The sequence below is a fragment of the Accipiter gentilis genome, chromosome 16 (assembly GCF_929443795.1).
Source record: "Accipiter gentilis chromosome 16, bAccGen1.1, whole genome shotgun sequence".
NCBI lineage: Eukaryota > Metazoa > Chordata > Aves > Accipitriformes > Accipitridae > Astur > Astur gentilis.
In genome coordinates, this window is record NC_064895.1 from 14,058,915 (window position 1) to 14,082,408 (window position 23,494).

The following is a 23,494-nucleotide window of genomic DNA, read 5'->3' on the forward strand; positions in this document are numbered from 1 at the left end:
CTTAGCCAAGGCTATACCACAGCCTCAGGACAGGCGCTTCTTTCCTCTGGAGACAGAGATGGAATGATGAGAAAATAGCTGATTTGATTAATTGCATAGTGTGCTCTTAGGATGACATGTGGTTATACCTTTTGAGGAGTAAAATAGAGCTGTAAAAAGTATCCTAGAGATACTTTTAAAAGCATGAGCGTATTAATTCTGTGTATAAGATTGTTTTTCATACATGCAAGACTGCTTTTACACAATCCTTAGGTGAGCTATTCAAGAGAGAGCGGAGTCCCTTATTCTAGTAGATGCTGCAGATGGCCAAGGTGTGTCTTCATTGTTAGATCCACAGTATGTTTCATGTAAATAACTGTATTTTTTTTCTTGACAGGACCTTAAAAAACCCTTTGATAAAGCTTGGAAGGACTATGAAACAAAAGTGTATGTATCTTTTAAACTTTATTTAAAAGGGAAGTATAACTGAAATCTATAAAGGTCATTATTTAATGTTAAGGTCCCAGCCAGAAGTCCTAGCTAGGAAGCTGAGCTTTTTTTTTTTTTTTTTTTTTTCTTAAAACCTGGACCTGTGTGAAAATACAATTGCATAGACACAATCAATTCAAATTCTGTAATATACAACTTATTTAATGAGTAAACCGTTGTGTGTGTGTGTGTGTGTGTGTGTGTGTGTGTTGTGCCATGACAGATAGTGTCTGGGGTAGACCTCTTTACTTAATGAAGTTCCAAGTAATGAGCATAATCTCCCAGTGCATGTTCTTCCACTGCATATTCTTCCACTTCAATTGAGAAAGTTTTGCTTTAATTAGGAAAGAAATTTTTAAAATTTTTTATAGTATCCGTATTACTACCCTGTAATCTACTACATGTGAAAGTGGACTTCCTTTTCTGCCTTCCTCTATTTTTGGAGGACACTACTATGAAAAATGAAAAGTTATCCACCCTGTATTTTCATCCTTAACTACCAAAAGTGCAGCAACATAATTGTACTTGATGTCCTTTTAAGTATTTGTTGTTCTTGGGTTTTTCCTTCTCCTCATCAGTGACTAATTATTATTCACTATAATTAGCAAGTTTCTTTAGTTGAAGAACACAGAAGAAATTATACACTTTATGCCTGAGTGTTTTGAAATGTCTTGACAAAAAGTATCAAGAGTATGCAAGATTTAATTCTGGATTTGTTAGCCTAAAACCCCTGTAATGTCTCTGGCTCTAGCACATCTTCTGAGACTCTGCCCAAGGCTGAGGTCTCTAGGAACACCTTATTTGATGCTGAGCCTTCAGCACTTACTGACGAGGTGGTAGGGCTGGTGGGGGTGTTTGCTGCTACCATTCCAAAACTGCACAATTCCAGATTGATCCACTATCAGGAACCTTAGTAAGCCACATTTAATTAGTGAAGTTTGTTTAAAGATGTGGATGTTTTCTGCATTTAATGCTAAGGTTGGATGCTCTCAGCAGGTGTATTATGTACTAGAAGTAGATAAACACCTATCTAAGTTATATCAACTGTGTCCCATGTTGTGTGTCTAGCCCAGCTTACCATAAGCCACTTGTTTGAAGGTACCTGATGCACAATATAAACAGCTAAAAAATCAGTTTTAATAACACAATTTCATATCCAGCTAAATGAATCAAATGAGTCACCAAAGCTCAGCACCTAAGATCAAACATAATTAACTTCGATACCTCATAAATCTTCAAGTGATTTAGTGCCCTACATCAAGAACAGTTGTTTCCTGGGTTGGCCAAGTCAATTGTATCCATAGCTGATAGTCTCTGAAGTAGAGTTTTGTAGTGGGTTTTATTCCTTATTCCAGTATTAACTGGATTGTGACTATCAGCCGAGTTTCATGTCACACATCCAGCATCTTTGATCTCCTGAGATAGTGCTGCATGTATCAGACCATCAGGTCCAGAAGAATCACATATGACAGTGTTTAACATAAATAGCTTGCAGATTACCAGCCACCTAGATAATCTAGCACCATTTTAATTTTATTTTTTTTTAATTGCACAAAGTTACAACGATTTTCTGGTGCCCACTGAGTTGGCCCATCTGAAGTTGTGTGCAAATACTCTTCAGAAATTATTCCTATAGGTGGTTTACTCACAAAAGCAACAAGTTTAGCAAGTTAGCTAAATGTCATTATTCCTTTTGTGAATAACAATGAGAACAGTCTAATTACTGCTTTCTAGGCTCAGTTTGTGAGGAGGACCTGAGTGGCTTTTGGTTTTTGAAACTGCCTAGCTATAGCTGGATTTTCATAACAAGACATTCTGAAACAGTGAGATAAATGTCCAGTCTGAATCCTTGGAAGATTGTGATGGCTCCAGTGTTTCATGTTCTTAATACCAGTGAACAATCTCATTTGGTGCCATGCCAGTTATTGGCTGTTGAAGTAATTAAGATTTCTAATCATTGCCTATGGCAGTAGTTGATCTCTGAGGATGGGCCATAAAGAACAGTCCTGTAATTTAGTCTGTTATTGCCTACCAGTGCTTGATTGCTGGATCTGAAAGCTTGTTTACTTATGTATAACTTCTTGATAGTGACATCCCATAGAGTTTATGTGAAGAACTTAAAATACATTTGCACACTGCTGGGACATATATCAAGAACACTGTTACTACTGGACCAAGATCTCTGATGCTTTTAGATTTTCTGGTAGAATATTCACTAGGATGAATGTTGGCAGTGATGTGAAGATATGTACTTTGATCCTCAGTTTGGTCAGAGCAGGTAGTCTGTTTCAGAGTCAGGTACTCCAGAAATATTTTAAATTTTTTTTAACTTAGTTAAATGCTTGAGAAGTAAAAATACCCATAGAAAATGTATTTGAATCCGTATATTTGGGGATTCTCATTTGAGTTTAAGGACAGTAGATACCTGGAAACATTAGTGTGTATGTTAGTGCATTAAGGACCTGAAAATGTGATGTTGATATTGTGTTTATTTTCTGTCTGTGGAATTGAGTCCAATGCTGCTTGTATGATATCATGAGATATTTTTTTTTTCCTTTTAACCAACAGTCCTTTAGAAAGCCTGCTTTATGACTTTGCTTTCAAATAAGACACTTAGGTTTTGATCTGAAACAGGTTTCTTTTTCTATTGTAAGGAGATACCTCTTTCCAAGTTACCTCTGTAGTTTCTGCAAGATTTTTGAACAAATGAAGCACACCTCCTTGACAATTCTTATTTCTAAGCTATTTACATGTCAGGTTATTCAACATGCAAAAACTGAAGGTAGCACATGTTCATCAGGAAATTCTTTCAGATCCATTACCATTTGCAGTGATATTTTCAGGTGGTGGGCTGGTGCAATTGCTGTGTGCTCTAGTTTTTTTTAAGTGGTTGCATGCAAGCTCCACATTAATGTGCTGGAGTTTAAAGCTCTTAGTCTAGCCTGTTGGACTCCTTCACTTTGATCAAGACCAAAGGATCATCTGCTTGAGGCTTGAGATAGGGAGCCTGGGAATTCTGTGCACAGGAAAATTCTTTAAAACAAGGGGGGTTTGGTTTTGGGGTGTTTTTTTTTTTGTTGGTTTTTTTTCCCCCTTCCATTTTTTTCTTGTGGTTGTTTTACAACAGCAGACTTTAGTTATTGTGGCTTACATTTGGCAGTCAGGGAATACTGTTTTTCAGTGCAAGCTGCCCTTCTACCAAGGAGCAGGCCAGTTTTCCATAGTTCTGTTCAGTTAAATTCAGACTGCAACTTCTATGAGACCCCGGCCCCTGCAGTAGGACTGCGGGATTTGTCAGGCCCTTTTGTGTGTATGATCAGTTCCCAGATAAGTTGAGATGTTGCCAGCTGTCATTGGGTGTTGGTCTTTACAAATCTGAGACAGGAAGTTTAATGAGGAGATTTTGAAGCTAGGCTGAGAATATTAATTTGAGCCTGAATCTGTTCAGGTCAGCTTTATCATCTACTAAATATTGGACATAGGAAAACAGTGAGGTTTTTCTGGGTTGTTATTATACATGCCACTGAGGTTTCTTGAGATAATAACTGTTTTGATTCTGTGGCTGTCCCAAATGGGTCTGAACTTCCTTATAGCTGTGCATTTTGGTCATCTGTAGCAGTGGGTGGATGCAGAGTTATCTCAAGAATTCTTAATCACTAACTGGATTTCTTTGTTGTAGTATCTTCAGTCTCTGTCTTAACAAAAAAGGCAAAGAGCCTGGGAGAACTAATCTCAGTCTCACCTACAGCTTGTGTTGCTGGAGTGGGATGGTGCTGGTGGATGTAGGTGTTGATAACCAGAGGTTTGCTCAGCCTTCTTCAATCTGTTACCTTAGATGACTCCTTGTTTGCACTGCACCTAAAACCAGTCCTAGGTTTATGCTTAGTTAGCTATCTTTTCCAGTGATGCTTCTTCAATTATGTAAGTATCTCTTTTTATTCTTTTTTTTTCTCCTTTCTTTTTCTTTCCCTTTGTGTTAACAAACCGTTCAAGACAGCTAGGCTGCTCTTTGTGTATCCCTCTGTATCACATGCTTAAAAATCATACTGTTCACCTGCATTTCCTAGTCACAAGTACAGACCTGTGAAGCTAAGTGCCAGATATCAAAGTGGTATTTTTCTAGTCTGTGGGGAAGTGACAAGTGCCTTCATCCTGATTTGTGTCTTGATAGGCTATCTTTATAGGGAAGAATTGGAGCTTATTTGCCTCAATATCTCGTCTCTCTTATTTGCACCTGTGTGACGACATATCAGGTGCTAAAATACCCAGGTGTGACCTATTTCAAAAGAAATTCAGTTAATTAAAAAATGGCATTTGTTTTGCTTTTTCCCTGTAACAATTTCTGAGCTGCTACTTCAAGCTCTGTATGTAATTAAGTGTGTTTAAAAATTGCCATGTATCTAGTCTTGTGTGGGACAGTGATATTAAGATCTATTCTTACACTCTTGGATCACCATCCATCAATGTTGATTATTATGCAATTTCTTCACCCCGTAGCTACCTAACTTCTTGGAGTATTTTCCTGAAGAGCACCTTAGCTGAAGTAACTCAGGGAGGCTGGATCCATTTATTTTTTTTTATACCCTGGGACTGTTATTGAATAAGGGAGTAAAAGGAGCAAGTAACCCATAGCTTTATGCCAGCCTACCTCAATTAAAAATTGGGTACATCCTGAGGTGACATTCATGAATAATTAATCTTTTCTCACCATCAGTCATTAACACACTTCAGTTGAAGCCATAAAGATTTTAAAATACTTTCAAAGCTTTAAAGTAGTTAAAAGCAGTGCATTTCTCTAGGACCTCAGTTACAGTCTTTGTTTCCCATATAGAGGTGGTCAATGCTGCCTGCTACTACAGCACTGCAGTGGGACTAGTCTGTGTCCTTTGGCTAGAATTGGTGCAGACTGGGCTCTTTCTGTTATGAGGCGGTTTCTTTCCCCCATGTACTTAAACACTAATGGCAGACACGCTGGGGGAGCATATGGGGAAGGAGTACACACGTCATGAAAACTGCTCATTCTCCCAGCAGGCAGACTGTATTCAACAAGGCAGTGAGCCAGGTTTCACCCACATTCTTCAGTTTAATGGGTCCTGTTGTGGTAGATTTTGAGGTAAAGACACTGTGTCAAATTTGCACAGGAAATAGAAGCATAAACTTACTGAAGCATATTATTTACTCATTTTTTAGCTGAACATTCTGTATTCCAGACATAAACCTGTCTTTCCTGAAAAGAAAGAAATGTTTCTTTTTTAAGTAAAGGTGTCTTATTTTTAGGCCTGTAAATATATATTATCTTCAGAAGTCCTCTGCTAATAAGTGTTATGCTAATGCCATGAAACATAAATGCTTAATAAAAACTAACAAGCTTTTCCTGGGAAGGCTGGCTCCCTCTCCTTCTTTCCCATTCTCCTTTTAAAAGCCAAGCATGAGGTCTTTTATGCACAACTGAGTGAAGAGAACAAGTTGTTTGAATGTGCTTATGGGATTATAGGATCAAGGCAGTAGGCTGAGGTGCATTATGTTACTGTGCAGAAACGCAAGCACTCTTACCTAGGTAGATCTCTATCATTAATGAGTTGTTTCTGAACCATTTGAAGTCAATGGAAGAATGAACAAATTCGTATTACAGTCTTCTGTGAAGATGTCTGCCTAGCTATTTGATTAAGTAATGGTGTTTCCAGTTTGGTAAACTCATTTTTAAAACAATATCTAAAAAAATTTATCTGAAAATTCTGCCAGCTCTTCTCAAATTACTTCTTCAGAGCTCTAACTTGACTCAGTAGATTATTGATATTCGTAGATTGTAGATATTTCTGCCATGTTTCCTTTTAAAGCATGTACGTAAGACAAAGTCGAGGTCACATCTTGAAAACAGTGGCAGAATGAAAGTGCTAAACAAGGTAGCTTCAATGTAGAATCATAGAATAGAATACTGGAAACATTTAGGTTGGAAAAGACGTTTAAGATCGAGTCCAACTGTAAACCTAACACTGACAAGTCCACCACTAAACTATATTCCTAAGCACCACTTCTACACACCTTTTAAATACCTCCAGGAGTGGTGACTCAACCAATTCCCTGGGAAGCCTGTTCCAGTGCTTGACAACCCTTTCGATGAAGAAATTTTTCCTAATATCCAACCTAAACCTCCTCTGGTGCCACTTGAGGCCGTTTCCTCTCATCCCATCGCTTGTTACTTGGGAAAAGAGACCAACCCCCACCTTGCTACAACCTCCTTTCAGGTAGTTGTAGGGAGTTATAAGGTCTCCCCTCAGCCTCCTTTTCTCCAGGCTAAACAACCCCAGTTCCCTCAGCCACTCCTCATAAGACTTGTGCTTTAGACCCTTCACCAGCTTTGTTGCCCTTCTCTGGACACACTCCAGCACCTCAACGTCTGTCTTGTAGTGAGGGGCCCAAAACAGAACACAGTACTCGAGGTGCGGCCTCACCAGTGCTGAATACAGCGGGACGATCACTACCCTAGTCCTGCTGGCCACACTATTTCTGATACAAGCCAGGATGCCCTTGGCCTTCTTGGCCACCTGGGCACACTGCTGGCTCATATTCAGCTGGCTGTTGACTAATACATTGTCCCGTTCCACCAGGCAGCTTTCCAGCCACTCTTCCCCAAGCCTGTAGCATTGCATGGGGTTGTTGTGACCCAAGTGCAGGACCCGGCACGTGGCCTTGTTGAACCTCATACCGTTATCCTCAGCCCATTGATCCAGCCTGTCCAGATCCCTCTGTAGAGCCTTCCTACCCCCAAGCAGATCAACACTCCCGCCCAACTTGGTGTTGTCTGCAAACTTACTGAGGGTGCCCTTGATCTCCTTGTCCAAATCATTGATAAAGATATTAAAGACAACTGGCCCCAGTACTGAGCCCTGAGGAACACCACTTGTGACCAACCGCCAACTGGATTTAACTCCATTCACCACAACTCTCTCGGCTTGGCCATCTAGCCAGTTTTTTACCCAGTGAAGAGTACTCATGTCCAAGCCATGAGCAGCCAGCTTCTTTAGGAGAATACTGTGGGAAACATTGTCAAAGTCTTCGCTAAAGTCCAGGAAAACAACACCCACAATATTCTGCTCTGAGCCTGAGATTTCATATTAAGTATTTTTATTTTGAAAGAGATTACCTGCAAATGAAATGGAGAAAGCTCTGAATGAATCTGCAGCTATTATGGATGAAATAATGGAAACATCTGGACATGTTTTGCTCATTCTGCCCTCTTCCCCATCCTCCAGCGCAGGATGAGTGAAAGAAAAAAGCTTTCCTGTATTTCTAAAGGGAAAAGATGACTTCTCCATTCAAGACTTGGGTTATAAGAGAGAGAGTCGTGCTTTACTGTCAGCCTTGACAGACAGTAGGATAAAATAAGATGGTGGCTCTTTCACTGAAAGGCTAGGATGCCAGAGCTGGACTTGAGTCAGACTGAAAAGGAAGACTAGACAAAAAAGGATATTTGAAATGAAAATGTGTAATATTATTTTGTCAAACAAAATAGTGCTTGGGAGCAATCCATTTTCCAGAGTACTTCAAGTCTGTGCCTTCCAGATGCTGTTCCTGGTCTCTGCACCTTCTCATATATGTACCCGGACTCAGCCTTGCTTACTTGTGTATGGGGAAGGAGAGGAAGAAAGACAGAGTTGCTGCCCAGCCAGCCAGTTCACTACTGTTGCATGTATACAGGGTGTTCTAGTTGTTTACCCTTGTCTGTGGGCTGAAAATAAATACCAGTCTTTGGCATGTTAAACAGTAAAATAGGTCCTGTCCTTTTTAAAGTTTAAAAAAATAAAAATCCGTACTTTGATGTTTATTTATACTATGATCTGTATGACAGAATTGATTTTTTTTTTAAAGACAAATTAAAATTTATATTGAAAAACAGTTGTATTTCAAATTGAAACTGTAAAAATAGTCATATAGTGGAAGCTGAATGGGCAAGCCTGTTTATTTTGTATCTGATCAACTTTTCTGTTGTAATTGTTCATCCTGTATTTCAGCTTTACTTGTCTGTTACACAAATCTCAGCTCACTGTGTATTAGTCATGTGTAGCTACATTGTAAATGGACTGAAGTGTGCTCAGATTTTAATCCTAGTCAGCAAAATCTATATATGTGATATGTGCTGCATGCACTTCAAGAACAGCAGCTTTACAAAACATCTGCTTCCTTCTTATTGCTTCTGGAGGATTTTTCTAGTTTGCCCAATTTTCTTATTAATTTTGCTTAATTGATTTGTCTGGAAAATCTGAATACCCTGCAATATTTGGAAATCCGACAGCGGTACATCATAGAACTGTCTTTGCCAGAAGGATTTGGTTAATGTCATAGTAGAGTGACACTGGAAGCTGAGCTGACCCTTACACTTGGACAGGAAACACGGCCAACCTTTAGCACTCGGATTTGCATGCAACACTGCTGTACATGGTTGATTTGTTTCCCTAGAAACAAAGTGCCCTGTAGTATCAGTCAGATAGGAGGTAGCATGTTACTGTAGCAAAACAACAGGTTAAATTCTGGATTACAAAACTGAAAATGTAGTTAGAGACTAAAAGCATAAATAATAAGGAAATGCAAATATGAAATGCACCATCATGTATCTCTGGTACTTGTCACCAAGAGATAGTTTGGGTTTTTTGTAAAGCATCTCTGAAGTTTTTGAAGCCATGGAGCCTTAAGCTCCAGCAAATGGCTTCAAGGATATCTTATTTCTGTGAATTACTTGGTAGATGCTGGTATGCTTCAGTCTTGGTTTAACTACTTTTTGCCTGTGGAGTATGATTTATCCTTTAAATAATAGAAAGGACTTTTTCACTGAAATCTAGCTTGCTTTTTAAAAGGAATTCAGTTTCTCAAAACAACGTATGCTGTAATACTGTGCATAATGTTTGACTCTTTGGCAGTTTTAGTTGACTTTTAACTAGCATTTAGAGACACCTTATGACATGTTAATAAGCTCTTAAAATTTTGGAGGTGGTTATGTCATCCTATGTTCAAGTATTGTTCTCTGTAAACAATGAAAATACAGTACAATAGCAATTGATAGTTATTAGGCTTGACTCATGTTTCAGTGAATTCTCTGGCCTCATGAATTGTTAGATTAACAATTAGATTAATTGTGGAAATTGAGAGAACTAAAAACATCCTGGATCTTTGCTCTGAGGTTCGACTTTTTTAGAACTATCAAGTATGATACAATGTAAACTCTCCTAGTGTGTGTGCTAGAGAGGAGCTGCATATTTGTAATTTTTTGTGAATCTTTTTGTAATGGTTTGTCTTCTTTGTTCACTGTTGATGTCTTGTTAATTCTTGTGTTTGGACTCTGTGTTCTGTGGCTACAAAATGGCATAATTGGTAGTAAGTGGGTAAGAGTACAGACTTATTTTGATGAAAACAGAACATTCTGGAATCTGGAGGTTTTATTCAGGTGAGTGAAGGTTTTCAGAATATTTATTTCAAAGGAGAGGAGTTTCCCTCCGAATGTCTGCTTCTGGGGGGATGTGATGGGCTGAGAAGGAGCATAGTGCTGGCTGAATGTGCTAGCAGCTGGAATACTCCATGGGGCTGGCTCTGCTGTGCCTGCCAGAACGGAGAGCACAGTGGGGCCTTTTGAATTGCTGTTCAAAATTTTTCCCTGTGGGAAGGTTACAGGATGGGATTAATGGGATTAATTCTAGTTTTCCCTTGCTGCTTGAGGTGTAAGAGGAGGCAGTTCCTCATTCTTGAGAAGTATAAGTACAGAATATATTGTTGACTGGAAGTCCTTAGACCATCTAGGACATTTCCCCATAAGCTGCTATGGTAATGTTAACATCAGGTTAAGAGAGCACTTGGGACATGTCATCTTTTCAGAGAGAGAGCTGAGAGACACTTGACTGCCCAAGAGGAGGTACAACAGTCCACGTGTTATTTGTTCCTCTCATCTGCTTCCTGTATAATGCTTCCTCTTGTTCAAAAGCAGTATAGCATTTCCTCAGGAAACTCTTTCCAGAATTTTCAGCTTCTAAACAGTGCAAGTGGCAAACTAAAAGTATTTCTCTGAAAAGTAAATACCCTCATGTATTTTCTTTTATGAATAATCTTTTTTCATGTCAGGCTTGTCTGTGTAGTATAATTATACTACCACCTTTTGGAATAATATGTAGAATAGCTGTAACAAATGCACAAGTGTGTTTAGGGGAGTTATACTGTATGGCAGGCATTGGTTATTAATTTACATTCTGCAGGAGAACTTGTTTTATTCAGAGCTCTTGGAAAATGTTCATGGAAACTTTTAGGGAATTAGGACAGCTGGTCTAGCAGACTTTGAAGTCTGCAACACAGCCGGCTGGCCGGCATTCCCAGTGCCAACTGGCTGAGTAGCAAGTAGAGATGGCAAACGTGATTTTGGCTTAGGAAACCCTGTATATATAGAAGATGACTTGATGACAGGAAAGACTCAATAAAACTGGTGACATAATTGAACTCTGTTAACCAGTGTTTGGTCAGTTGGGTTTAAACATCCCCTATGTTTTCAATTAAAATTCATTATTTTGTTTCTGGATTTTTTTTCTTCAGTGCAAGAACTTAGTATCTTCCTCTTGTTTAGTATCTTCATTTGGAATATCTGTCAGGACATTATTTTAACAGATGATTGAATTAAATTTCAGCTACTGTATGTCATTGCTGATCTTTTAGTCATTGTCAAATTTCAAACGAAATGTTATCTGGAAGTAAGTCATATGCAAAGCTACAAGAGTTTGGCTTTGCATCTGTCAGCAGTCTTTGTGAATAATCAGATTTCCTGAGAGGCTGTGGATTTCTCACTTCATTGACTGATTCTTTGCCTTGTAGTACAAAAATAGAGAAGGAGAAAAAAGAGCATGCTAAGCTGCATGGGATGATCCGTACAGAAATAAGTGGAGCTGAAATTGCAGAAGAAATGGAGAAAGAAAGAAGGTTCTTCCAGTTACAGATGTGTGAGGTAAGACTTAACATGAAATTCATATTGTTCTGTTAATATTTTTAGGAAAATTTTGTAAACCGAAATTATTTAATGGCAACTGTGATGTTAAAAGGAAATGCTAAGTTATTAGTGGACTCCATTTGCTAAAGCACTTTTTTATTATCCTGATGTGCTAACTCTGCAGGGAATTTAGATCTAATTTCACTTAGCAAGTAAGTTGTAGAAAAAATAAATAATTCAAAGCTCATTTAAAGAATGAGAGATGATAATAAGTAAGCCTTTATACTCCTACTTCACTGTAAGTTAAGCCCTAGATCATACTCTGAATTGTTCCCTACGCTGACAGCTGTTGCATTATTATGAGGAGAGACTCAAGTCTAGCACACTGTTGGGCTGGTGCTGAAAAAAAAAAGTGCTAAGGATGGAATCCAGTTGTCTTTCAAGATATTTCAGAATGTTTCTACTTAGAAATCTTTGTGATTTTGCAGTATATTAAATCTGATGTGAATATTTTTGGTTCAGTTCACTTAAGGGCATGTCAGGTTCCGTGCTTTGGAATTCAAGTTGCTGTGTTCGTTCTTTCTATGTGTTGACTCAAAATACACCACGGGTGTTTCTTCTGTTTTTACTATGATGATTAGAGCTAATTTCACTCATATGCCAACATAGCTTAATAAGAGTTGTCCAGAATACCACTTTTAGTAACTGCATGCACTGATACTTAGTAGGAAAGCTTCACATTCCCATACAGAGTCAAACTAAAGTATTCAAAACTGATGAAGGGATTTGAGTACCCAATAAACATATGGATGTTGCCAGCTAATTGCCCATCTGTATCCTTCCTAAAAAACAACTAGGAACAGATGCTTCTCTCTTCCTGTGTCACAGCATAGGAGGAGTTCACTTTTGTCAGTTGTAGTGATAGTAAAATGCAGGGTGAAGTCTGTGAAATTGAATCAAGTTACCTTAAATGTGGAATAGCTGAAGTGTATCCTGTATTCTTCTGATTTGGGGGAAAAGAAGTTTAAACTCAGTTACCTCTGAATAGTCTTAAAAGGGGACTTTGTTTTGATTTTGTTAGTAAATCAGATGTGTGACATATTGAAGTTGTATCATAAGTACAAGCTAGTTCTCTATAAATTGTGAAAGTGAACTGAATACCAGATGCCTAGAGCTACTTTTTAAATTAACAGGAGTTAGAGAGGTCATTCTTCTAATTGAATACTATCCAGTGCACATGTCTACATTTAGGCTAATCATCTGTTCACCTGAACCAGTGTAAAAAGCTGCAACATCGCCAACTGGCACGTGGATACTACCTTATTTCAGTGGGTTTAAAACATTCAGGGTGTACTGCAAGTAGGGGAAAACCGGATGCATTAGAGCATTGCTGAGAAGATGTTCATTCCTTTGCTTGGAGGTCACTGTCTAAGCAGGGGTTAAAAATTGTCATTTGATGGACAGATAAAGACTCCTGTAAATATTTGGTCAGCCTCTAACTTCTGCTTGCATGACTGACATCTTTCATGCTATGGCATTCAGGGGAGGAGCTGTCACTTAATGTGGACTTTGATTGTGTCTTATGCAAAAGGACACTAATTACACTTTTTTTTTTTTAGCTTGACAGTAAATTTTAAAAATCTCTTGCTAAACTGTAATTTGCTGTAATTACTGTGTATAAGGAATTGATAGAGGTAATGATAAAATTAGAAGGCAGATTTTAAAAATGCTTAAAATAATCACTCACTTTTTTTAAGTTGCTTTCTTCCTCAATGACATCTATTTAGCAATGAATTTAACAACTAGTGAGATGGATACCTAGATGGGCTGCTAGGTTTAAGAATGGGTTCCTAAATTTACTATACAACCTCTTTTATGCTTATTTTAACACAGGCTTCCACTAGGAGCCATGAAGGCTGTTTTAACAATTTGAACTAATCACAGTGAAGTATCCCCACAGGGCATCAAAAATCAGTGGTGACAACAATTGCTTTTGTGTGATTAACCCTTGAAGACGTTGTTTGATGCGTTCTTTTTTGGGTCTTCTAAGGCTGCAACTGTTAAAGCCTGTTGAAATATAGCTGAAAATAAAATGTTAAAAAAATACTGTAGCAGTAATAATTAGTTTCTTTTGTGAATTACTGTTTTAACAGTACCTGCTGAAAGTCAATGAAATCAAGATTAAAAAAGGAGTGGACTTGCTTCAGAACTTGATCAAGTATTTTCATGCTCAGTGCAAGTATGTTTTAGTTTTTTTTATATCTACACAATAACTGGAGCAATATTTTGTTTTAACGTTTGACATCATTATAACACTTTTTAAAATTTTTCAAAATAAATGCAAGATTCAGCTGTTCTTGCTAATGTCTTTTGACAAATTGCTTTTCTCAGAGATTAGTCATTGCTTTTGTACTGTATACCAAAACATGTAATGAGGTTGAGCTAGTACCATAGAATATAATTGTCTGTACCAAAGGAGTGACGCACAATAATTTGGCATATTTCATAAACTACTCTTGAAACAGAGCTATTAGTTTTGTCTATTAGTTAGTGGTCCATTAGTTTTGATGGGGTTTTTTGAGTGTATCTAGCAATGATCTAAATTAATTCTATGCTCATGAAAAATAAATTGCATAAGCAGTGGAATAAAACTATATTGAAAACTATATTGAATAAAAATATATTTTTTTCTAATTAATTGGAGGACTCAGTAATAAAACATGAAGCTCTCATTAGAATTGTGTACTTTTTTATGGTAGTCTTACAGATCAATAATATAGCAGTAAAATCATAGCTATAAACTTGAAAAAGCTGCTGTTAACCTGTTATAACAGTAAGTTTTCATCTTAAAAGACCAGTCTGCATCTATGTAGGTTTTTTCCTTATATAGCTATGTCACTTTAAAAATCAGATTCACCATCTGCTCTGTCCATTTAATAAAGCTTCAACAACATAAATGCTGTGTTGTGTTGTCACTTTCATGTCTGCTTCCCAGAGTGAAAATATTTCTGTTGCAAATGGTGCACCAATTTTTAATCAAATGTGTGTGTAGTTGTGGTTTCTTTAAATTTATTTTTCAAATCTCACTTTTTTTTTCTTTTTTTTTTAAGACCTGGAATACATGGCATAGATTATATTACTGTGCCAATACAAAAATAGATATGATACTGTAATGTGTCTCCTATTCAGTTTGCATATAGGCCATAATTAATGATTGGGAAACAAAGGGGTTTTCCTTTAGTAAGAAGATTGCATCAGACATTAAATTATTGGGCTCCAAGAAGTCACAATTATTTTGCATCTGCTAGAGCTTTTTTGCTGTTCTACAGATGAATCTTGCTTGTTCTGGGCCTTCAAAAAGTGGGATGAGAACCTGTGTTTAAGGTGAGAATGAGGAAAACTTATGAGGCAGTGGATTGTGGCAGTTCTGAATCTAATTGGGGATTTTGCATGTTAGAATAAGCTATGGTGGGAATAAAGAGATGGATCTGTCAAAGATGCATAAAAAAATGTTTAATGTTTTGAAATTTATGGCATGGCATAATAATATGCACACCTTCCTTTGGCAATGTTTTAAATAGAAAATACAAAGTAAAATTTAATAACAGTTTGCTTTTTGTTTTTAAGTTTCTTTCAGGATGGGTTAAAAGCAGTTGAAAGTCTCAAGCCTTCAATTGAGACACTCTCCACAGATCTTTATACAGTGAGTAGCAACCTTTCACATTTGTGTTGTAAACAGTTTTTTATAGTAGAACTGTGATCATTTTGGTTCAGGTTTGGTGACTGTTTTAATAGTCAGCATTTTAAGGTTTTGAGTAGATTTTTGAGTAAAATTTTGGTTTAATATCATATCCAGAAGCTTTAGTTTTAGTTCAGGACCCCACTGTGTAAAATGTTAGGAAAACAGCCTTTGCTCTAAAATGTGTACTGACTAAGTGGAAAATAACATGGTTTCAAACTGAACACAAGGAAGTAAGAACAGTGTGAGGCAATATCAAAGTCTTAAGCCAGCAACATCCTAGCCATTATCAAGTTTTCTGAACATATAAAGGAAAATAAACTGATCACATTATCTTTTCTCTTTGTGTTTTCATTCTTCCTGAACATTTCTCAGAAAAATGAACCAATTCAGTAGCAAGTTTGGAAGAACTGTGTTGAAAAGAAACAATAATGTTATTTTTAACCTGTGTTTTTCTTCATTCAAGATTAAACAAGCACAAGATGAGGAAAGACGACAATTAACACAGCTTAGAGATATTTTAAAATCAGCACTTCAGGTTGATCAGAAAGAGGTGAGCATATAAGGTGGTTTAACTTTGGAATACCCATTTTAATTACTTCTAATGTAATGTTAGTAGTTGAAATAGAGTTGTTTTAACTTTGATCAGCCATCTAATTTCTTTTATTTATTCATATTTGTTTTGATGCTGATACTGTGAATGTTTCTGACAAAGGCTTTTTTTTTTTTAAACAAATTCCCACTAAAAATATGAGACTTACTGTAAAATAATTGCAATATTGGTAACAAAAAGAAAAATACTTATGATGGTGCACAGTATGTGAACTAATAGACACTGGTGTCTATGTTGCTCGAACTGAGAATGGAAGAACTTTGTCAGTATCAAGGAGACTCCATTAGTACAGTCTTATCTCAGAACAATATTCCAAACTATATAAAGATTATGTAAAACTGAACTTCAAATCCCAAAACACCTCTTGTCATCCTCTGCAAAAATGACAATTAAGTTTGCTACTCTGCTGCAAGATGCCAGTTTTCAAACATGTAAGAGCTGGGTCAGTTAGGCAATCTAACAAGTAAGTATTTTTTGAGTTTCAGTTATGATTGCTGTTAGATTCAAAGAATTCTGGAGTAGTTCTATTCGGCAAACTATGATCTGGAAGCAAGCATCTTTTGTATAATCCAATCCTAAATACTGGGTCTACTTTTGTTTCAGATTGCTAGTGCTTCCTCTTCATATAAATAAATGCCAGCTAGCTTCCTTTGTGTGGTTGCAGGGCCATGCGTAAGTGATGAATGAGCCTATTCCCCCCCTTTTCAGATTCTGTTTCTGAGAGGGATCACAGTGAAATAGTTTAGTCTTGTAGAGCTCAGACTTCCTTGATCTTTTCCAGTCTTGCTTTCACCTTCCCATAAAGGTTGTGGTGACTCCCAGCTCTTACTGGTGGCCAGATGATGGTTGTTGAGCAATCTAATCTAGTGAAACATGTCCCTGCCCATGGCCCAGGGATTGGACTAGATGATCTTTAAAGGTCCCTTCCAACCCAGACCATTCTGTTATTCTATGACTTGCTGATAGGCATTTGAACAGTCTTAAACACTCTTCACTTTGAGGTGCTGTTTGTTACATGTGAAGTTTGTGATAATGACCATTGTGTACAAAGTCCATACAGTTTGCAGGCACTTTCTTAGATTCTGCCTGGCATTTAGGACTCACTGAGGGGTGCATTTGCTAAAAACTTCCAAATTTGAGCTCTGTGGAATGAAAGCCTAGTGATCCTCATGGAAATGGTGACTACTTGGGATTCACCGTTGATTGTCCACTCTCAGTGAGGAGTCTTTGCTGTTTAGGGTGTGTTAGCAGGCTTCCTATTTTATTTGGGTCTTTGTTTAAGAGAGGTAATAGAAGCAGTTGGGTTTCATGGTTGCTGGGAGTGTTGCTTCTCTATGTTTACCTGTTTATCACTGATACTGGTATTAAATGTATATGGAAAATGTGGTGAGCACACATCTTTTCACAGACTGAAAAATGTAATAATACACAAATTTATTATTTGTACTGGTTTTGTTGCATTTAAAAATAAAAGTGTAAAAAGTGCTTTATGCTATATTCATTATTTATTTATTCTGCAAATTTAGATATAGATGCTTACCTACAGAGAATGAGAAGTACTATAATTATTTTTAAAGTTTTTTGAAAACATCAATTAATCAGTGGGATGCCAAACAATCCTGGTATAATTTACTGTATGACCCACTAATATTATTCTTGTTGCACAGTAATTTCTTTTACTATAACTGATTTCTTTTTCCTTCCTGAAACGCATTTACGTTTTGTGACCGAAGTCTAGGAGAGTAAGTGTTACTATGTTTTAATGAAAATAGTTCGCATGATTTCCATTCAGATTTCAAGAAACTGGATTTTTTCCTCTGAGCTTTTTTCTGTTCGTATGAAAAGACTGGTTCTTTTATTCTCCTCTTCTGTTTTTTGTATTACAAAAAAAAAAAAAAAAAAAAAGAGTTTTTCTTGGGAAAGAAAATTGTTGCAATACAAATTTGTGATTTCCTTTTCACTCTCTTTTGGGAACTAAATCCAGTTGCTTGATTTGCAAGATTTTCAAGATATATGTATTTTCAATTAAAATGGACTTCATGTATGAAATAATAGAACATTGACAAATACTGTTTCTGTTATATTTCTTTTTTAAAAAAAAAAAAAAAGGACAGAAACACTCATGGTGAACCTTTTTTGTTGTGCCTGTGTATGTAGTTTCCTCCTGCACAGAACTTCCTCAAACCTAGTTTGTATTGAAACTTCTTTTTGAAATGTCATTGCGTGTACACCTCCATAATTTTTAATATTTAAACTTCTATTTTTCAAACTGTAGAGCTCCTACAAGTTTCGGGGTCAACCTTAGAGTTGTATTGCCTTCATTTCTCTCTTTTCCTGTGTCCTCTCTGAAGGTAGCCTTACTGTCATGTTGAGATTTGCTTCTGCTGCTTCCACATGTTTGGGAGGACCTGTAATCTATTTAGGTCACTGGAAAATAGGATAAATTTTGTGTTTCTTGGCAAAAATTATGGTGGCTGTGCTATAGGAGAGGCTGCCTGCAGGGGGTTCTGGCAGATATATCTGTTGGAGGCTTTGTGGGGCTGTAATAGATAAGGGATGGACCTCTGAAACATCCTTTTGGCAATGATCCTGCAGATGCAAGAGAAGCTCAGGCTCTTGGAGAGCTGTAAGGGCTTTTCGGCAGCTTTACGCACAGGTGTGATCCAGACAGTCTAAAATCCTGCTCCATGGGAGCTGTGGAATGGCTAGCTAAAATTTGCTGTGTATAAGTTAAGGCATCTTGTATGGAAAGTTGTGTTCAAATAGTGGGGCTGATAAGTAGGTTTTTAGAATCTCTCTTATCAGTAGTCACAGACCATCTTTACAGAATACTGTTTTCACATTTCTTTCACTTTTAGCTATGCTATTCAGCTTGATTTAGAAGTCAGTCGGTCTTTATAAAGCTTTGGAAGAGATCATTTCAAGCCTCTTTACAGTCAGCAAGGTGATTCACTATAAACATGCTGCAATGAAATGACTTGGCTTTTTTTTTTTTTTTTTTATTTTGGTATGCCTATCTGTATTTCAAAGCTGATAAAGTGGACAAAGTTCAGTTTCTTAGGCTTGTGTACTTCAGTCTTGTCTGATCTTGTTATTTTCAAGAGATATTTAAAATTACAATACTCTGTGCTAGGTATGTCCTATACCCTGCAGTGATCTATTTCCTCCCATAGGTAATGTACATTGTTCCTGCTCCTCTGATGAGGCCATTGGGTCTGACACTGTTATCTGTGATTTGTACTCCTGTTATGTGCAATATGCAAACCAGAAATAAGGGAAGATACTTGGGGGAGCCTGCATATGGAAAAGGCATGCTGAAATTGCCTGGAAGGATGTTAATTGTAATAGTGGTTTGCAGTATGGCATCCCGTCTGTTAGGAGCTAGATCAAAATCATGAACTTGTTTGTCAAAGAGTTGTGGAAATCCATTATCTGGCAATTATGTTGGACACTATTGATTTTGATGTGGCCTGAATCAAGGATTTAAAATGAAAATCTCCTTGGCTTATCCTTAAGTTCTTTTCATGAAATGGTATTATGTTTTTTAAAGATACTGCTCATAGTAGCGAATGTGTGGAAATACATGTCAGCTACAGCAGCTTCCTCTCTGGTTGAAATGAGGCAGGAAGCTTGTATTATTGGCTTGCCAGTTTGGCCAAACACAGCAGCTGAGCGTAAAAAACAGCTGAAGGGAGGTAGCTGAAATGTAGCAGAAAATAATGCACAAAAAGTAGCAGCACAGTCTTAAGTAATGGGAATGGTCTTATGGGCAGGTGTTGCAGGTCATCTGAAATCTTTACGTAATTGAGGATGTGGAGAACTGAAATTAATTTCCTGTAAGGCCTCTAATCTTCTTGGGAATGGAGTCACTTTACTGACTAATGGGAGGCAGAGATCAAGGCATTAGTAAGACACAACAGGCAATGTCAGATCAGATTTTCTTCAGAAGTCAGTAAATGTATGCATGCAGTGGTTCTTAATGAGTGTCGAGAATTTTTTTAAATGTGCTGTTCTTCTGTTGGGCAGCCAGAGTGCAATCCCAAATAATTCTGTGTAAACAGGCTGCAGAGGAACAGTAAACAGACTGGTTTAAATCTAAAGGGATGCTTTGTCAGGTACTGACATTTAAGTGGTGGTTATATAGTGCTTTTAAAAACCTCAGATTAATGTTGTAGCTACCTGATACAGGTTTCTAGATCACTAGCTGAGAGGCAGGGAAGTGGGCACAGGTTGCTTCTGCTGAAAAGGAGCACCAAGCAGTGCTGCAGCCTGCCTAGAGCTTGGCTCATGGTTCTCAGGACCACTGAGCTCCAGTGCTGTATTCAGGATGAGCCTGAAATCCTGCAGCTTGGAGGTGCACAGAAGGTGCCCAAGTGCACAGAAGAGGGGTGTAGGTGGTAGCTCTGTCCCTACCATCATATTTTGGGCATGTTGCGTTGTCACTACTGTTGAGGAGGATCCTGAACACCTTTGGCTGCATTATTAGCTTTTGTAGCAGAATCTACTGCTGGAGCTTGTAAAGGAGCAACATTGCATCTGAGCTGGCATTCTCTGGGGAAAAGGACAGTCCAAGTGTGTCTTGGTTCTAGCTGGTCTCTTCCCCTTGCTTTTATTCAGAGATGTCTTATACTTAGGCTAATAAAGTGTATGACGCTAACTGTAGTTAGAGAGAAACTATCTTCTTAATTCATACTTTTTAGATCACTGTATATTCTATTTTATCATGTGTGCACTCTGAAAGCCCCAAATGATGTATCCTGTGATTGTACTCCCAGTATATCTGAGACACACTATCTCTTTAGCAAAAGAGATTTTTTTTTATCAAATTAGTAAGTTTATTTCTTAATAAGTCTTAGGTTTTTGCTTAGAATAGCTCAGACAGTCTTTTAAGTGAGCTGCTTTCTTTGTGTCTTTTTTCCTTGCTATGCTTGTATTATCTGCCATATATAACAGAGGTGTATTATGTCCATAGAGCAAAGATAGTAGAAAAGAAAACAATAAATATTATAAGTACCAGTCATTGTTATTGTAGGCATTGCAAAGTCCACCCCATCATGTTACTTCTGCTAATATAGCATGATACATGAGATTCCTCATTATCAGGTTCTTATTTTTTAAGAAGTTGGACTCTGGCAACAGTGGGTCCTGCCTCTGGGTAGTTCTGAGAGCAGTGAGAAGGTTAGTTAATCCTTGTCACTTCCTGTCCCAGAATTCTACTTTGTTCAAGATATTTTGGTTTAAATTATTCTTCTTACAAAAATAACTTCTCGATTTTGCTGTATGCCTCCTGAACTATGTTTCCAGGAGGTCTCTTCTGCTTTTCAGACAATAACTTGACTCAGTTTCCACAAGAAAGACCACTTCTTCAAATTTATCTATGTAATCTTTTTACAATGGAAAGGTGCCCTAGGAATTGCATGTGGTAATAATCTTTAGTGTTTGTACACTGCAGTGTTTGCATGGGTTGGAAAGCCCGCTGCTCAATTAAATTTTGGGTTAAAAACACCATATATTAAGGCCAATAGCAAAGCTAAAATAAAAACAAGTAAGAGGATTTTGGCAGGTGCTGATAATGGCTACTTCTCAAATGTTTTTTGTGCACTCTGAAAAAAGAAATGGATCTTGTTCTCTCTCACTGAGGAGGAAAAATATGCTTTGTTTGGCCTGTAGGATTAGACGAGGAGGGAAAGGCTCTGAAACTCATTAATAGGGGGGATATTTTGGTTGAAATGGTGGAATGCATTGCAAATTGCTGTTCTGTATATTTCAGGATTCTCAGATTCGTCAGAGTACAGCTTACAGCTTACATCAGCCTCAGGGAAACAAGGAACATGGCACTGAACGAAATGGTAGTCTGTACAAGAAAAGTGATGGGTAAGTACTGGTGGATTCTACTGGAAAAAAAAATAAATTAGGTCCTAAGAGCTGAAGTGACGTAATACTAAATGTATTAAAAACTGAGTCACTTTTTTTTCTTTCTCTCTCCCTCCCCCCCCCCCCCCCAAACCAGAATCAGAAAAGTGTGGCAGAAAAGGAAGTGCTCAGTTAAAAATGGCTTTCTTACAATTTCCCATGGTACAGTAAGTATTTGTTTACAACATTTTATGTACATGGTTGCTAATACAAAAAGGCAAGCTATGCCGCTCTATATTTATAATTTGGAATTAGCTAGATTCCTGATGCAGTGTTTTGAATATGATGGATACATTTTTTAAGGCAGTCTTTCAGAACTATGTCAAGACATACACAGCATCTAAAAATACAACTGTTTTAATGCTCATGACTGTTAATGGGAAAAAAATGGTTTTTTTAATGACTCAGTTCATGTAAAGTGTTCATATTGTACTAGGCTATCTAAAAATACAAATTCTAACTTCGTTTTTTTGGAAAGATATGGTTGGGCATTAAGCCATCTTTTAGATATGGGTTAAACAACTTTTCGTATTTACAAGACAAACTGAGAGAATGCTGAATCTCTTCTCTCCCCCAGCTTTGCTGCTATATGGGTAATCTGTTACGAAGGTAGCTTTCCTGGGGAATAGCTGTAGGGGAAAAGCAACTCTGAAGGCAACTTCTACCAGAATGACTAGAGAGTTAGAAGTCCCTCTTTCTTGGCTACCAATCTTTGAAATGCATTAAAAAACTTCTTATATTTATACTTAAAGTTTTAAAACTGTATACTTTCATGTTTTGGACCTGCTACGCTTGGCTTTGAACTCAGCTGGTTTTGCTTTCCCATAACTTTTCTCTTTTTATATTGCTTTCTCAAAACTTTTAAAAAAGTTTCTTAAGGCAAAAATCAACTCGGTGACAATATTTCCCATTCTTGGTCTAATAAACAGTCCTGTTTCTTGATCCTGTTATGAACTGTTCTGTTCTTCATCCTGTTATGCCTGTTGCTATGACTACAAGTTGACCCTGGCAGCAAAAATTAATCAATCTCTCATTTGTGCATCTAACCACAAGCTGTTGCCTTCTGAGTTGACAACCAGGAGTTAAGGAGGAGTGCAAAACCAGGCCTGCAAAGTAGAGCCATTACTATGGCTTCGGGATTGTCCACCAGTTTATCCCTGTTCTCATTTGAGTGCATATGAGGGTGTCTTTCTCAGAGAAAAGTCTGTTAGTCCATTCTATATTGGTGTCTCCATGTGCTGTAAATGCATTTGGCATTGAACAAGCAGTAGTGGTACCAGTAGGAGTGTAGCTAGGGCAGCTCAGAGCTGGCAGAGGCTACAAAATCCACTTTTAGAGCAGAATTTTAAAACTTTCACATGGAAGTACAGTTACTGAGTCTATCAAGATACTGTTGTTCTTCTTTTTTTATAAGCTGTCTACCAGATGGTCTAACATTTTTAGAAGCAGTAAGTTCCCACTGAAATCAGTGGAGCTGTAGCTGGAAATCAGTTGCTAAGGTAGATACTTAAATGTGGGTTTAGTTATGTGGGCTTCACAGGTTTGGTCTTGATCTTTTTATATTACAAAATAAACAATTACCTTCTTGTTTAAAATATACTCCTAAGAAGTATTTTTACTTATTTGCTCACTTTCCCCTTATGTGTTGATAGCAGTTTTGTGTAAAATTTAAATTGATGCTTGTTTTATATACATGGGAATGGGTAGAAGTAATTTCTGTTTGTTAAGAATTTTCTGGGCTGCTCTGAACTCAAGCAATGTTGATTTCCAAGATTTCTCAGGGTTGGTATCTTCTGGTCTCTCA

At 37.4% G+C, this 23,494-nt stretch overlaps 1 protein-coding gene across 4 annotated transcripts in view; it reads left to right on the plus strand.

The window, feature by feature from the left end:
* The window catches only part of ASAP2 (ArfGAP with SH3 domain, ankyrin repeat and PH domain 2), a 92,869-nt gene that overhangs the window by 37,477 nt on the left and 31,898 nt on the right, over positions 1 to 23,494 (plus strand). For all 4 annotated transcript variants that reach the window (XM_049818751.1, XM_049818752.1, XM_049818754.1 and 1 more), the window contains exons 5-11: positions 377 to 426; positions 11,314 to 11,443; positions 13,579 to 13,664; positions 15,053 to 15,128; positions 15,631 to 15,717; positions 21,548 to 21,651; positions 21,788 to 21,857. In XM_049818751.1, coding sequence (XP_049674708.1) covers positions 377 to 426; positions 11,314 to 11,443; positions 13,579 to 13,664; positions 15,053 to 15,128; positions 15,631 to 15,717; positions 21,548 to 21,651; positions 21,788 to 21,857 — 603 coding nt within the window. The remainder of the gene's footprint in view (positions 1 to 376; positions 427 to 11,313; positions 11,444 to 13,578; positions 13,665 to 15,052; positions 15,129 to 15,630; positions 15,718 to 21,547; positions 21,652 to 21,787; positions 21,858 to 23,494) is intronic.